This window comes from Cryptomeria japonica, chromosome 4 (assembly GCF_030272615.1).
Source record: "Cryptomeria japonica chromosome 4, Sugi_1.0, whole genome shotgun sequence".
NCBI classification, from domain to species: domain Eukaryota; kingdom Viridiplantae; phylum Streptophyta; class Pinopsida; order Cupressales; family Cupressaceae; genus Cryptomeria; species Cryptomeria japonica.
Genome location: NC_081408.1, coordinates 665,892,810 through 665,910,355, shown reverse-complemented (window position 1 = coordinate 665,910,355; position 17,546 = coordinate 665,892,810). Strand labels below are relative to the sequence as shown.

At 42.0% G+C, this 17,546-nt stretch overlaps 1 protein-coding gene across 3 annotated transcripts in view; it reads right to left on the bottom strand.

Annotated features, from left to right (window-relative positions):
* The window catches only part of LOC131061778 (protein TIC 62, chloroplastic), a 154,087-nt gene that overhangs the window by 12,595 nt on the left and 123,946 nt on the right, over positions 1-17,546 (bottom strand). For all 3 annotated transcript variants that reach the window (XM_059220035.1, XM_059220034.1, XM_057995601.2), the window contains one exon: positions 10,518-10,655. In XM_059220035.1, the coding sequence (XP_059076018.1) occupies positions 10,518-10,655 (138 nt within the window). The remainder of the gene's footprint in view (positions 1-10,517; positions 10,656-17,546) is intronic.

Sequence of the window (17,546 nt, the reverse complement as noted above, 5' to 3'; positions counted from 1 at the left end):
CCTTCCGACTGGCGACACTTCCGGATGGCATGATCGACACTCAAGGCTTTGAATGCTCTGACAGTTTTGGTGACTTATGCACTTTATTTTGTGGAGCCACAAGGGTGCATTTAATGTTTTTGGCAGGATTTCCATCAAGGGAGGTACGGGGCCATGCTTGGTGACTTATGTCGTCTCTGACTTTGGAAGGTTGGTCAATCCACCTTCTCAGGATTGCCCTTTGTGGGTATGGCTAGGTTGCTTGCATGTACAAGCCAGGTGCATGCACTTCCCTGCACTTCCAGATTGACATGCAGGGGTCATGATCCCCATTGTAACCCATTTTTCTATGTAATGGCTTTTAAGCCTCATTGTAAAGGGTTCTCTCCCTACGGCCTTGAGTTTTCTTATGCTCTTCTCTTCTCTTGAAGACTTGTAATTTTTGCATTTCTGCAACTGTAAGATTGGCGATTGGCCTTATGATTAATTGAAGAACACTATTCTTGCCTTCTTTCAACCTATGTATGTCGTGTATGCTTTCTTACCTTCATCATAGGTGCATGTTGTGACTCTTTCTCTTCATATATGCTGTGTTAACTGGTTTTCTGAGTGTGACTTGTGGGAATCCTTCTCCCCTCTTGGCATTCAGTGGATTCTAACCTTCATCTATGCATTGGGGTTACTCACATAATTGAAAGTTGTGCATCTTCAGGGTGTTTCAGTTAATTGCTTGTGTCGTTTAGGTAGGGAGAGGAAATATCTCTTCTTGGTGCATCACCTCCCTTGTTTCAAGCAATTTCTCTCTTCTCTTTTCCTCTGCAAGTTGTTAGGGTAGGCTTAGGAACTAGCTTTGAAGTGTTGAGTTGGTTCAACACCTGCACCTAGACAGAGAAGGAAGTCGGCCTTCTCCAGAGATTCAACCCCCTTGCGCAAGGTCCCACACTTCAGGGTTGTTTCCATGTTTCACAAGGTTGCTGAGTTGATAGCTCAACAAGGGTGCAAGCTTTTGTGATAACAGTTTTTGGCATGCCCGGTGGGACCTACTCAATTCACGTGCTAAGGATTTAGTGTTATTCTTAGTGTTTTGGCCTTTAGGGGCAGTCATCTCTTAAGCACTTAGCGACTCTGCTCAAGGACCAGTTCGTGCTCACACAAAGTTCATAACTCTGGGACCCTGGAACCCCAGGTTCACAAGTCATCGTAACTCTGCTTACTCCAGAACCCCTAGGTTTCGAATTCAGTGAAGCCATCTTACTTCAGAACCCCGGAACCCCTAGGTTCCGAGGTGCTTAGACCTAGAAACTCAGAGCCCCCAGGTTCCGAACTCCCGAGCTTCCTCACTCCGGACATCCGAGCTCCCGAGGTGCAGTTGCAGATTTCATGCCCAAAATTCATACAAGGGCGTCTTCTAGGGGCAGTTTTCAATTCCTAGAGCTCCCATCTGCAGGCTCTAGAAGGAGGAGAGGTAGACCTTCATTATCACCAGTCAGGGGTGACGAGGTTGTAAACACTCCATCTCCCAGGTCTCGTTCTACTCCTCCATTTACAAGACCTTTTCTATCAGGGGCTCCCACCACTCATATCAATAGACCATTGTTTCACATGGCAAGAAATCAAGTCTTTGTTACCTTCAATGGGAGGAGTCCCCTTGTTTTGACTCAGTGGAATGACATACTAGTGGCTGCGTTGAAGAGTATACCATACTTCACTAGTGAAACAACTACTACACCCATTGAGCACATTCAAGACATTGCAAACATCTGCTCCATCCATAACATCACTCAAGACGATGTTGCTATCAGACTCTTGGCGACATCTTTGAAAGGCAAAGCCTTGCAGTGGTATAGAGGGTTGTCGTCTAGCTCCATCCACAATTGGGACGAATTGGGGGAGAAATTGTGCAACCATTTTGAAGACAAAAGTGATCACACTGGTGGAGCAGTTAACTACGATCAAGAGGGCACCCCACGAGTTCATGGGAGACTTCAACTTCAGATTCCATAAGACATGGAATAAGATTCCTGCTCTAGTGAAGCCATCCCCAAATCATGCCTTCTTGTATTATCTTAGAGCTCTCAATAGCGATATAGCTATCATGGTACAATCGATGGGTGGAGCCTCTCTACCGGGTGCATATGATATAGCCATAAGAGCAGAAAATTGTTTGGTCCAAGCTGGGAAGATAGCTCCAAGACCTCCAATGCCTCTCTTCCCAGAAGCTCCTACTCAACAACCAACCTTGGCTCCTATTCCCATGGCACCTGCAAGGCAACCATCCACGCCATCTATGTCCTCTAATGAGCTCCATGAGGTCAAGGCTCTATTACAAAACTTTGGCAATGAATTGGTGGCACTAAAAAGACAACAAACTCGATATAACAGACCTTACCAAGCACAAGGTCAAAATTATCAGCAAAACAGCCCACCCTTTCAAGGGCAAAACCAATGGAGCAATGTCAAGCCTTTGAATAGTGTGAACCCCAGAAATGCAAGCAACTCAAAGGCAATAGTTCCAATGCAAAATAACCTTTCCCAAGAACAAGATTGGTGTCAACCATGTAATCAGCCACACAACCAAGGTGTATGCCAAAATGGAGGGTTTGCCCAAACCTTAGTGGTGCAAATGAGCCGACCACTTTTGGCCAGCAATATGACCCTAATCAGCCTAGTATTAGTCCCCGGGCTCACTTACAAGGGGAGTCTACCTTTGTCAATTGGCAGGAGGCAAAATTTTGTTGTTTGAACCAAACAAATAGTGAGTCCATGCTGCAGTATACAAGGTCAAAGAAGAGAGCCATGGAGACTGCCTCACCTTCAACATCAGTCGAAGCTCCAACACCCAATGTAGTTGTCTATGATACAAGCCAAAGTACCATGCAAAGGAACAAGAGGCAGGAAGAGGTCCAAGTCGTCCAAAGAGCAAAAGTAGACCTTGTAGCCTCAAAGGGGCCTCTAAAGTCAGTTCGTGTTCCTTTCAACATAGTTGATCAGATGAAGAAGGCCAACCTCAACGTCACTATGTGGGAGGCCCTTTCAATCCCATCCCAAAGGGATTTGCTTAAAGAGGCATTAAAGGATGTCAATCAGTCAGGTGGTGAGGCAGCAGTCAGCAAAAGGGCAGCCTCCACCAGCTTGGTGCAGCCCAACGAGGAAGAAGATTCAAGCAAGATCAGCAAGCCTCCCCCTTTTTATCTCTCCTTAATCATAGGAGACAACTTGGTTCACAACTGCATGATAGATTCAGGAGCTAGTAGCTCAGTCATGCCTAAGAAGGTAGTTGATCTTCTTGGCATAGAATATGAACCCGTGACCAAAGGGGTGGTCCAGTTAGATGGCACTTCTATTAAGACAGTAGGGGTGGTAAAAAATCTGAAGTTAACCTTGCATGCATGCCCTGGTTGCACTCTCTTGCAAGACGTATCCATCATCGACCTCCCTGCCTTCTTCGCCATCTGCCTGTCTAGAGACTTCACAGCCAAGATAGGTGGGTACCTATCTTCCGACTAGTCCCATATGCTATTTCAAACAAGGTATGGTACCAAGGACACCATAAGGGCAGAGCCCATTGCCCAAAACCATATTGAGCCCTACACCCCTAGCCCTATAAACATGAATTGCACTTTGCATGAAGAGGGGGAGGAGTGTGCTGTCCGTGAGCCTACTACTCTCTTGCAAGAGGTTCCTGATTGCTTGTTGGACGAATGGGTCAATGGTTTTCAGTTTGATCCATAGCTAAGACTGAAGAGACTGGGCTTGGCACCTATTGGATCCATGAAGAAAATACTCCTATCCCTAACCTCATCAAGACGCAAGGAGATTCAGAGGGGTTATGGAGCATGTTTTTTGATGGTTCAAGAAACAAGAATGGTGCAGGCACCGGGGTAATGCTTGTTTCTCTTGAGCAGGAGAAATATTTCTTCACTTTTAGGCTTCAATTTGGTTGCACTAACAATGTTGCTGAGTATGAAGCCTTAATCCAAGGTCTCCAACTTGCGCAAAGAAGGAAAATCAGATCTTTGCAAGTATATGGAGATAGTGAGTTGGTTGTTAAACACATCCGAGCCCAAAGCGTAGCAAAGAACAACCTACTCAAATCATACAAACACAGGGTTTGGGATTTGATTGAAGGATTTGAGGCCTTCAATATCCAGAGCATTCCTAGATGTCAGAATAAGCATGCTGATAGGCTTGCAGCAGTTGGTGCTCAGTTCGACATACCAGTGCATGTTGCACGAGAGAAAGAGCAACACATCAAACTTGTTGTGAGGCCTGCTGTCCTAGACAATCAAGTGAATTGGCAAGTGTTTGAAAGCGATCAACAGATCGTCAACTTCTTACAAAATGAAGCAAAGTTTTCTACTAAAAATCAGTCCAAGCTGCAAGACCAGTATGGAGATCAAATCATGCATCTCAACTCCAACAAGTTGCCTAAAGGTCTAGTTACCTTGGATGGCATTTTCAACTCAGATGATCAGTTGAAGAAGAGGATGAACTTGGCTGCAAAGAGGGGTGATTACAAGCCAGTTGTTGTTGCTGAGGGTAGGTCCTTGAACTTGGGCAAGGTGTGTTCCTCAACCGAGCAAGAGGCCTTCGTTGAGCTTTGCCAACAATATGATGACATAGTTGCTTGGACCTATGAAGACTTGAAGGGTTTTGATCCTAGCCTAGCCCAGCATACCAAAGAGCTAAACTCGGATGCAAAGCCAGTAAGACAGAAACAAAAGCCAATAAACCCCAAGATTGAGCCACTAATGAGGAAGGAGTTGGCTAATAGAAGCCAATATCATCTTCCCTATCAAGCACTCCTCCTGGGTGGCCAACCTTGTCCCTGTAAGGAAGAAGAATGGGGAAATCAGACTATGTGTAGACTTTAGGGATCTCAATAGAGTCTCCCTCAAGGATCACTATCCCCTTCCCTCTATGGAGTAGATTCTCCAAAAGGTCAGTGGCTCAGGAAGATTTTCATTCTTGGATGGGTATTCAGGCTACAATCAGATCTTGGTCCGAGAATCAGACCAATACAAGACTGCATTTACTACTAAGTGGGGCACCTATGCTTATTGTAAAATGCCCTTTGGGCTAACCAATGCAGGTGCCACGTTCCAAAGAGCAATGGACATGGCCTTCAAGGGTGTATTAGCAAGGTTTGTGCTTGTAAACCTTGATGACATAACTGTTTATTCGAAGCATGTAGCTGACCATCTTGGTCATCTTGAGCAAGTGTTCATGAAATGCAGGGAGTATGGTGTGTCCTTGAACCCTAGCAAGTGTGTATTTGCTACTGATCAAGGAAGATTGTTAGAACACATCGTATCCAAGGAGGGTTTGGCCAGTGATCCAGAGCGAGTGGAGGCTATTCTTTCTCTTCCACTCCCCAATCACAAGAAAGGATTGCAAAGTTTCCTTGGAAGGATCAACTTTGTGAGGAGGTTCATTCCCAACCTTGCCACCATGGTAAAACCCCTCACTTCCATGTTGAAGAAAAACTTGGTTTTCAGTTGGACCAAGGAAGGAAGGGCCAGTTTCGAAGAGATCAAACAAGCAATTGCTCAAGCCCCTACCCTCGTCAATCCTAATTATGAAAGGGATTTTATCCTTTATACCTTTGGAGGAGAATCCAACATTTCAGCTGTCCTAACACAGCTGAACGATGACAAGTTGGAGCAACCTATTGCTTTCTTTAGTGAGGGGCTAAAGGACTATGAACTTAGATATAGTTATGTAGAGAAGCAAGTCCTCACTGTTGTAAGGGCATTAAAAAAGTTCAGGCACATGTCGTCCAACAACAGGATCCAACTCTTAGTTCTGCATGCAAGTGTCAAGGATTTCCTTCTAAACAAGGATATCAGTGAGAAGAGGGCTGGGTGGATAACCAAGGTCATGGAGTATGACATCAACATCAAGATCACCAAGCTTGTAAGAGGCAGGGGCCTATGTGAACAACTTGTCTCATCTTCTGAGACTACTTCAGAGGTCGCCCTTGTGTTACAAGAGGATCAACCAACTGACAACAAAACTCAATTCAGTTGGATAAGTGACATGACCACCTTCTTAATGGAAGGTAGATACCCCCAAGGTCTGGACCGGACCAAAAGAAGACATTTCAGGTTGCAGTCCATTCCCTATGTCTTAGTGAATGGCACTCTTTTTCGAAAAGACTCCAATGGAGTCTTACTAAGATGCATCGAGCAAAACCAAGTCAGCAAATTGTTAGAGGAATTTCATGATGGCTCTTCAGGGGGCCACTTCTCTGCAAGGACTACGGCTATCAAAACAATGAGGGCTAGTTATTACTGGCCATCCTTATTCAGTGACTCACATAGATGGGTGAAGAATTGCAAGAAATGTGCTCTCTTCTCTGGAAAGCAAAGACTAGCTGCCCTACCCCTTCATCCCATCCAAGCAGATCAACCATTCGCCCAATGGGGCTTAGACTTCATTGGCATGATAAACCCACCTTCTAGTGCTAGCCATAAGTGGATCTTAGCCGCAACAGATTACTTCACTAGGTGGACAGAGGTAGTTGCATTGAGAGATGCTACTGAGGCCTCAGTGTTAGAATTCCTTGAGGGAATTGTGACAAGATTCGGTGTCCCTTCCACCATCATATCAGACAATGCTAGGGCATTTGTTGGAACCCAAATCAATTCTTGGGCAGTTAAGCATGGTGTATACTTGAAGACATCATCCAACTATTACCCGCAGGGTAATGACTTAGCTGAATCTTCCAACAAGAACATCATCAGGATAATTAAAAGGACAATTGAAGACAATCAGAGGGCATGGCACACTAAGTTGAGGACAGCCTTATGGGCTGACAGGATCACACCAAAGCGGGTGATTGGTAACTCCCCGTTCATGCTAGTATATGGGAAGGAAGCAAGACTCCCAACTTCCCTAGAGTTACGCTCTCTTGAACTAGCGCATCAGCTGGAATTAATAGAGAATGATGCCATGACAGTATGACTAGCTGAGATGATGGAGTTGGAGGAGGTTAGAAGTCAGGCTATGCATACACTTAAGACTCATCAAGAGCAGGTTAAGAAGGTTTTTGACAAAAAGGCTACTAATAGGGTCTTCAAAGAGGGAGACCTAGTTCTCAAGTGGGATGCAGACAAAGCCAAAGCTGGGTGACACTCCAAATTTGATGCTATCTGGAGTGGTCCATATATCATCACTAGTTGCAAGGAGGCCAATGCATTTCATCTCTCCAAGCTTGATGGTGAAGTTCTTCCAATCCCAGTGAATGGGATTCATCTCAAGCCTTGCTTCTAAAGAGGGTGTTGGTGACTATGTAAATATTAGACTAGAGGTTGTTTTGCTTTCACAAGTGCTTATGCACATGCCGCATTCTCCTTAAGAGGGTGTGTGCTCTAGTTTTCAGTTTTCCTCCAAGTGATGGCACACACATGTTTGGGTCTTCCATGACTCAGTGCCCAATGGATGTTTAAGGCTTCTGGACTTCATGCTTAGCAGGCAAGCATCCCGTAGAAGTCGCCAAAAATGTTGTCATCTTATGACACCCTTGGTCCATCAGTGAGAACCAATCAGAGATATGTTCCATGGACCAGCGCTGCCTAGTTGATCAAGGAGAAAAGAAGTGAAATCATGGTTTGAAGTGTTGCCTTTGTCGGAAGTTCCTTGGCCCTCTCTTTCTCTTCTCCGGAACTCCAGGACCCCGAGGTTTCGAGTTTCTTTGCCTTAGCCTCTTTCTTTCCTGCTCCGGAACTACGATAACTCCAGTTTCTGAAGTTCCCTTCCTTCCCTTAGCTTTTCTTCTGTTCTTCTACCGTGGAACTCTAGAACCCTCAAGTTTCGAAGTTCCCTTGTCTTAAACACCAGAACTCCAGAACCCCCAGGTTCCGAAGTTCCCTAGTCTTCAACCCCAGAACTCTGAAACCCCCAAATTCCAAAGTTCCCTAGTCTTAAACCCCAGAACTCTGGAACCCCCAGGTTCTGAAGTTCCCTAGTCCTTAACCCCGGAACTCTGGAACCCCCAGGTTCTGAAGTTCCCTAGTTTTAAACCCCGAAACTCCGGAACCCCCAGGTTCCAAACTTCCCTAGTCCTCTACCCCGGAACCCCCAGGTTCCCAACTTCCTTGTCCAACTATGGTGACTCCAGTCTCCGAAGTTCCCCAACTACGATGACCCCGATCCCTAAAGTTCCCCTTCTCTCTCTAACCCTTTCCCTCTCTATCCCAAAACTCCGGAACTTCGAGGTTCCTTCCCCTTTTGCCTTCTCCTCTAGTTCCTCCCGAAACTCTGAAACCCCGAGGTTCCGAAGTTCCTTTCCTAGCTCTCCTTTCTCCTATCTCGGAACTTTGGAACCCCAATGTTCCAAGGTTCCTTGCTCCTTCTCTTGTCTTCCTTACTTCGGGAGTTCGAATTTTCGAAGTCTCCGGGCTTCCTTCCGACTGGCAACACTTCTGAATGGCGAGATCGACACTCAAGGCTTTAAATGCTCCGACAGTTTTGGCAAGATTTCCATCAAGGGAGGTACGGGGCCATGCTTGGTGACTTATGTCATGTCTAACTTTGGAAGGTTAGTCAATCCACCTTCTCAAGATTGCCCTTTGTGGGTATGGCTAGGTTGCTTGCATGTACAAGCCAAGTGCATGCACTTCCCTACACTTCCAGACTGACATGCAGGGGTCATGATCACCATTGTAACCCATTTTTCTATATAATGGCTTTTAAGCCTCATTGTAAAGGGTTCTCTCCCTGCTGCCTTGAGCTTTCTTATTCTCTTCTCTTCTCTTCTCTTGAAGACTTGTAATCTTTGCATTTCTACAACTATAAGATTGGCGTTTGGCCTTATGATTAATTGAAGAACACTATTCTTGCCTTCTTTCAACCTATGTATGTCGTGTATGCTTTCTTACCTTCATCATAGGTGCATGTTGTGACTCTTTCTCTTCATATATGCTGTGTTAACTGGTTTTCTGAGTGTGACTTGTGTGAATCCTTCTCCCCTCTTGGCATTCAGTGGATTCTAACCTTCATCTATGCATTGGGGTTACTCACATAACTGAAAGTTGTGCATTTTCAGGGTGTTTCAGTTAATTACTTGTGTCGTTTAGGTAGGGAGAGGAACTATCTCTTCTTGGTGCATCACCTCCCTTATTTCAAGCAATTTCTCTCTTCTCTTTTCCTCTGCAAGTTGTTAGGGTAGGCTTAGGAATTAGCTTTGAAGTGTTGAGTTGGTTCAACACCTGCACCTAGACAGAGAAGGAAGTCGGCCTTCTCCGGAGATTCAACCCCCATGCGCAAGGTCCCACACTTCGGGGTTGTTTCCATGTTTCACAATGTTGCTGAGTTGATAGCTCAACAAGGGTGCAAGCTTTTGTGATAATAGTTCTTATATCACACACAATCACTAGAGACAATTACTCTAGCTATGTAGCACCCCAACAAATCCAAGCAAGGGATGATTAACTCATCTATCCCATCACTTACGGGAAATGTCCACACATTGCCTGGTCAGACCATGAATGATTCACTATGAGGGGTCGGTTTGATTTGAAAAATTAATTGGACAATATAACTTTCAAGCACAAACTCTTATGAACTTGGAGTAGAAAATACAGGACAAATGCTAAATAATTGGGAATTTACTCTGTAAACTCAAAACTTTTACCATAGATGAGACAGATACCATATTAAATCTCATTCATTATTGTGAGGATATTGATCTGCAAGCGATTAGCATAAGCAGATCCAAGAAAGGTCCTTGAGCAACTCTTTGAGACTCTTTACTTGCAGATCTAAATAAACAAATACAAATATAAAAAGAACGTGACAGTATTTAATATAACACTCTAGAGTAACAGACTATTCTCAATGGTAGGCAGTGGTGGTAAATTATATATAATCTTCTGTTTTCTCAAAGAGCTTGGTTGATAGCAATTGAAGTGTTATCTAGTTTGAGGAATTTACAATGTATTGTACCTATCATAAGTCTTCTGTACATTTATATCTGTACTGCTTATCAGTCAGACTTAGCACTTCGATCGCAATGCACATCTTGGAGATAGCCAAAGTTTAATATTATTATTTATTTTCTTACCAAAATAAGTGCACATTCTCTACTTGTATATTATCTTCTTTGTTGTTTGACATCGCAAGTCACCAAAACAAACCTATACCATAATAAGGTGTGTTTTTATATGATTATTTAACAAACATACATCAATTATTCATAGCCTTCATAGTGATAACATAAGAAATAAAAATGAATGCTCCAACATCAACACCAATGACATATATAAGGTTTGTGTTTCATGTGAATCTATTCTTTCCATTAGTAACTATATTCACTTATTCTAGCATTATTATTATTTGCAAATTTGAAGTCCAGCTCGAAGCTGAATACAAATACATGTTTCCTTTAAAAGGATATAAACACAATATGCTACATTTCTTGAAATAAGCGACTTGATTGTCAATTAAATTAGCCCATCTGGACATTTCTACTTGTATGGTTTAGCCTGAAATCACTTGGTTTCTGTATTTTCAAAATGCTAGGTAGAAAACCTTACCATGCCATCTGCTATTGAAACTTTAGCCAGGAGTTCTTTGATAGGAAGCAGAGGAGCAGTTGTCTCGGCAATTACTTCAACAACTTTATTCACAGAAAGCTCTGTATTATCTGCCATGCATGCAAAGAGTTCTGCCACCTGGAATTATTTAATAGTCATTTTCTCTAACTTTTCTTAAAAGTTAAAATCATAGTAGTAAATCCACTAGCTAGGAAATGAGATATAACTATCACATTATCCAGGAAGCTAACTAAAAATTATTAAAACAAATGCATGAAAAAGAAATCTACAGAACTAAATATTAAATACTTAAAAATGGTGAGCTAACCCATAACCTCTTATAATCAGCATTTATTGCAATAAGGTTTATTGATAATATTTATTATTGAACTTATTGCTTCTTATTTTTACATTGTAAAATCAAGCTCTTCTGCATTGTTTCTGCACAGGTCTTGCTCTAAATCCTTCAGCTAATTTCCATCCCCAATGAGGGCTGGCCCTACCCTCATTCCATTGGACTTTTGTATAAGATTTGCACGCTAAACTAATCATCAAATCAAAACTTAAAATCCTATAAACCTTATAAGACTAGAGTTTCTCTAAAGCAGATTCAAGAGGAATTTCCAGATTTTCTGGGTGTTTAACTGCATTAGATCTGTGTAAACTGGAAACTAGCCAATAGGAAAAAGAATTATATTTTGGCAAAGTGTCAACAAATGATAAATGGGGCATATAGCACTATGATGTAAAGGCTGAAGGTGAGGAGAGGAGATAGGATCAATTCGTTTGGAATTGGAAGACGCTTGAGGGCAGGTAAGCTGGTATGTGCATCCAACATACCAGATGACAAATTCGTCACCTTTTCCCAATCATTTTGCACACAGATTCTAACTTGAAATACATCAACGTTAAGTTGAATTTGAGGACTGGTATGTTCATATGCAAGTCTTGATAGTGGGTAAAAACTCTAGTGCATGTGAGAACGATTGAAATAAAGTTAGACAGTTATCCAAACATATTAAATCATATTTGAGCAGGTTTTAAAAATGCTTGTTCCATAAGAAACCAATGTCATAATTTAACTTTAATAAAATGTACACACTGCTGCTGTGGAAAAATGCAATTTCCTTACAGACTATATTCTTACAATAACTTATCGTGATAAGCGCCCTATGTAGCATATAAAAGTCATTGATGTTAGTTTTAGCAATCAGATTAGCAGTATAGAACAGAAAATCAGAATGCAAAGTAAATCATACGCATAACAAACATGTACCTTGGGAAAACCTCTCTCTTGGAGGTGAAAAACCCAGCAACAACTATCTCAGATTGTATTATATTAACCACAGAACAGATTTACAATATAGCCTTCTAGGGCACAAGCACAACTTATCTAAGATATAACAATTTGAAGAATCAAATCCCTGTAGCTCAATTTGGCAGCCCAGATTTGAGTTCGTTGTCTTTACATGAAGTTTACTCAGCCTTGCAAGATGTTCGCTCAGTTTTGATAGGGTTCGCTGGGCTGTAACTCTACTTCGCTTGCTGAAGATTGCAGATCAGAACATAAGGGCAGATTGTCGACTAGTCGTTCGCTCACAGCTGGAAGGAGTTCGCTGACCTCTAGATGAGATTCACTGGCCCCTATGATTAGCTCGCTGACTTTGTGACTGAATTCGCTGACCTTTGAAGTAGTGCAGATCACATTAGCTATTATCTATATTTTGTGACCTCAAGTCACTTCCTTTATAATATTATATACATGCGTTTAACCCTTATGCCTAGGTCGGCCTTGGTGCCAAATTACAAATTCAATTTGCAAATTACATAGAACCTACCTATTGTGACGTATTCACACATCGCCTCATTGCAAATGGGGACCCCTGCTTTTTGCTTTCTAGGGTTTTTTCTGGGTCTTTTAGGGTTTTGTCTGTTAGCCTTTGCATGATGAGTGTTGTCAGGGGGATCACTAGATAGCAAGCTTTGCTTGAGCTAGGTTGAGTCAGTAGATGCTCCAGGTTAGGATTTCTTTGAAAGTCTTCCTTAGGGCCTAGTTTTGCTCTTGTTGCTAATTGTGTCTTGCTTGGTGAGTGAGTATCATCCTTGAAGGTCCGAGCTAGGTCAAGTTGGTGAGTGATGAAGTCTGGAATGTCATCCTGATCTTCAAATGCCCTGAAATTTGGCTAAGTCTAGAATGTCCTGATCCTGAAATTTGACTAAGTCTGGAAAATTGAAGAATCCTCCAAAAACTAGAATTTGCATTATAACTCCTGGAGGTCTGAAACCACTCTCAAACATCCTAACAGTATATATGGAATATAACTTAAAGTATAAGTTCCATAAAATGATCCTGACGGAGAGGCTAAAGTGTCAAATTTCGCTCCTGACCCTTCCAAAGTGTCCAGAGCGAAAATTCACCAAAGACTCAGGATCTCACCTAAGTCAAAGAGTGGTTAAGCGAACGGGCAAGGATATAGAAGGAAATGGATCTAGGATAAAGTCTAAGACAAAGTCAAGTCAGTTTGAAGGTGAATTGAGCCTAGAATAGGAATTTCGCTCCTGACCCTTCCAAAGGGTCCAGAGCGAATTCCTCTACAAGACACTCCATCTTGACCCAAACTATAAGCTAACCCATTCCTAGGTTTGAATGAAAGAAAAGGCACTTGTTTGAATGAAAAAATGTGAAAATGAAGCCAGGACTTGAGCTCAAAGAGGAATTTCGCTCCTGACCCTTCCAGAGGGTCCAGAGCGAAATTCTTAGAAGACCCCTTTTTCTTCCTTGTTTGCACTGAAAGTCTTGTTCCTTGATCACAATGGGGGTAGACGGATATGTTCTTGCCTTAGGGAGTGACTAAAAGAGATGAAGTTAAGGGTCTTGGCCTAAAATAGGAATTTCACTCCTGACCCTTCCAAAGGGTCTAGAGCGAAATTCTTCATAAGCCTCATTTGCGTCCTTGCTAAGACTACCAACCTAGTTCCTTGGGCGTAGTTGGAAGGAGAATGATATGTCTTTACCTTTTGAGGTGATAGAATGTGGAAAAATGGAGGATTTTGACCAAAACATGAATTTCGCTCTTGACCCTTCCAAAGGGTCCAGAGCGAAATTCACCTTTTCCTCTATTTTGCTCCTTCATATGGCCAAGTTTTGGATTTTTGAGGCATAGTCGAGGAGACTTGGATACATGTTTGCCTTGGAGAGAAGTTTTAAGACTACAAAATGATGAAAATTAGCCTAAATCAAGATTTTCGCTCCTGACCCTTCCAAAGGGTCCAGAGCGAAAATCCTTATAAACCTCAAATTCTCACTTGTCAAGACTAATTTCCTAGTTTCTAAGGCATGTGTGGAAGTGTTAGACATATTTTTGCCTAAGGAAATGACTAGAGGTGGAGGAAATGGAGGATTTTAGCCTAAAACAAGATTTTCGCTCTTGACCCTTCCAAAGGGTCCAGAGCGAAATTCTTGAAAACACTCATTTTCCCTTTAGCCAAAGTCAAGACCAAGATGAGATGCAAGAAGAGCGACCTATGTTTGCCTCCCAAAGAAGATTAAAGTTGGAAAAATCAAGAATCAAGGTCAAAAACATGATTTTCGCTCCTGACCCTTCCAAAGGGTCCAAAGCGAAAATCCTTATAGCTCTTGTTTTCTTCCTTGTTTTGGCTAGGTGTTGACATGATGGAGGATGAATGGGTATGTTCTTGCCTTGAAAGGGAGTTGGATGCTTTGGATGATCAAGATTTTGCCTAATAGTGAATTTCGCTCCTGACCCTTCCAAAGGGTCCAGAGCGAAATTCACTATAAACCTCATTTGCTACCTTGTTTGAGCTTGAAACCTTGTTCCTTAAGTGGAAAATGATCTATGTTTGCTCCCAAAACAAGATTGAAGTTTGAAAAACGAACAATCTAGCCCAAATCATGATTTTCGCTCCTGACCCTTCCAAAGGGTCCAGAGCGAATTTTCTCAAAATCACCTTTTTCCCAATATTGTGCCAATGCAATTGCAGACTAAAGTGAATTGAGATGAAAGAGATCCTTAGGAATGACTTCAAGTGCTAGGAAATCATTGAAAGTGAAGGAATTGAGACAAATAGTGAATTTCGCTCCTGACCCTTCCAAAGGGTCCAGAGCGAAATTCCTAAGATCCCTTATTTTCCTAGCAAAATCAAGTCAAACTTGGGTTTCTATAACTTGGATGAGTGAGGAGAAGTGTTTTCTTGCCTTTTTGAGGTGGATTCAAGTTGAAAGGATGGAGGAAGAAGACTAAAAAGTAATTTTCACTCCTGACCCTTCCAAAGGGTCCAGAGCGAAAATCTCTATAGCTCTTATTTCCTTCCTAGTTTTGGCCAAGTGTTGGTTTCTAAGGCATGTTGAAAGGTGGATTTATGTGTTCTTTCCTTGAGAAATGGTGGAAATCAACTGAGAACATGGATTTCGCTCCTGACCCTTCCAAAGGGTCTAGAGCTAAATCCTCATTTACCCACTTTATTTTGCCTAAGGCATTGAGAGGTGAAGTTTTCAAGCTAATTTGGTGGTGAGTGGACTTGATTGTGGAGAGGAGAGTTGAGTTAGATCAATTTTGAAAATGGATTGGATGAAGGAGGTGAGAAATCAATCAAGAATAAGAATTTTGCTCCTGACCCTTCCAAAGGGTCCAGAGCGAAATTCTTGGAAACTCATATTTTCTTCTTGGAGATGGTCAAATTCTTGAGTTTTATGGCATGGTTAGAAGACTTTGATGTGTTCTTGCCTTTGACTATTGGATTGAGGTAATGGAGTAGCCAAAACAAGCTTAAAATAGGAAATTCGCTTCTGACCCTTCCAAAGGGTCCAAAGCGAAATTTCAAAAAACCCTTATTTTCCTAGCAAAGTCAAGTCAAACTTGGGTTTCTATAACTTGGATGAGTGTCACGATTGGTGTTCTTGCCCTTTTGAAGTTGGTTAAGGTTGAAAGATGGAGGAATAAGCCTAAAAAAAGATATTCGCTCCTGACCCTTCCAAAGGGTCCAGAGTGAAAATCCTAAAATCCACCTATTCCTTTCAAATTTGTGCCAAGCCAAACCTAGACAAAGATGGTAGAAGCCCTTGAGATTGCCCTTGAATGGATTGTTGTCTCCAATAATGATGATTATGGGCTAGAGGAAGAAATTCGCTCCTGACCCTTCCAAAGGGTCCAGGACGAAATTCATTATAGGTCCTGTCCCTGGCCATGATTCCTAGCGAAATTCTCTTTTCTAGTCATTTTGAGGTCAAACAAAATGTTGCAAGCATGGGAAAGGGATCCAAGGATGAGATTCTAAGTATAGAAAGTGAAAGAAATGGAGTTGAGTAAGGGAAAACAGGCATAGAGAGAAATTTGCTCCTGACCCTTCCAAAGGGTCCAGAGCGAAAAACACTAAAACCATCCTTTCTCCAAATTTTGAGTGAAGTCAGGCCTAGACTATGGTAAAAGAAGCTATTTGGATTGCCTTGGAAAGATTCTTGATCATTAAAAATGCAAATTTTGAGCTAAAATTAGAATTTCGCTCCTGCCCTTCCAAAGGTTCTAGGGTGAAATTCTTATAGGGCCTATCCCTGGGGAGAATCTTGGGCAAACTTCATTTGATGTCTTCTTGTTGATGATTTAAGGTGGAAAATGCTATGTTAGAATAAATATATTATGTGTCCTTAATCATCTTATGGTTTGTCTTGCAGATGAAAGAAGACCAGGCCAGATCAAGGGCGACCTCCTCCAGTCCAGCATCATTAGGGACGACCTCCTCCAGTCTAGCATCATCAAGGACGACCTTATCCAGTCCTGCATCATCAAGGACGACCTCTTCCAGTCCAACATTTTAAGGAAAGGTACACCATCCATCCTGCACATCAAAGACAAAAGAGGTTAAAGCAAGGGTCCGTTGAAGAAGCAGATAGTTTCAGAAGAGTTAATCAAAATTATCTTCTCAGCATCATCAAATTGAACATCTACCAAGTTACAAGTGTCAGACAAGGTGGCATCCTAGTCATCATTCCTCCAGTTGAATTGGTCCACCTTAGCGTGTCCAGATTCAATGTACCTGACTCATCAAAGATGACACAAACTTCGATGTACCTACCCCGGATATCCATTGGTCGAATATTCCATAGAAGACATGTGTCCAAATAATGCAATTATTTCATTGGATAGAATTGAGTTTGTTGTAACAAACCCTAATTAGGGTTTTCATTGTAAAATCTTGACCATTGATCTCAAATTGATCTGAGCCATTGAATTGTATTGAGGGCACTATATAAGCCCTGGCTCCTCATTTGTGAAGGCTAATAGTTAGACAATAGTTGATAGTGGGTAAATAGTTATCTGATAGTGAATAGTCAGCTGATAGAATAGCAATTAGAGTAAATTAGTAGGACAAGGCAAGAAATTGTTGCCAGTGATTGTAAACAAACTCCATTTTCATTGAAGTTATGGTGAAGTGTGTTGTTTCGTTGCAATATGCATGGTCTCTTGTCAAATCTTCATTGTAGATGGTAAATAATTAACTTGAATGAAAGAAGTTGTTGAATGCACCTATGTGGAATCCGTCTAATCCATACCACTAGCCTCTTACTGATTGTAAGTGCGCCCTGCATGGTCAACTGGTATAAAATGAGCTTAATCTTAAGTCGTTACACTTCCATTGTTCATGCATTATCTTGAATGGTGATCATTGTTTGATGATGTACGATTTAAACGTATTGGAAGCATCCCTTAGAAGATCGCACTGATTTGGTGTCGGATTGTTCAAGCCTGATGGTGAGACCCAGCCCAGTAGGGCTCCACCTAGTCATTCATCCATCTTCTCGCATTCTAGGTAGTAGAGTAAACTTCCTGAACCCTGCATCTTTTACCATTTGTTTGTCTTCCAGTTAGTAAATAGGACTTGTGATTCCAGCAAATCAGACGTTCATGTCATTGAGTGTAAGTCCCCTTGTGATTCCAGCAAAATCACATTATACCACGAAGAGCTTATCCACGAGTAGAGATCCTACATAACGGAACCTTGGAGTTACTCTGA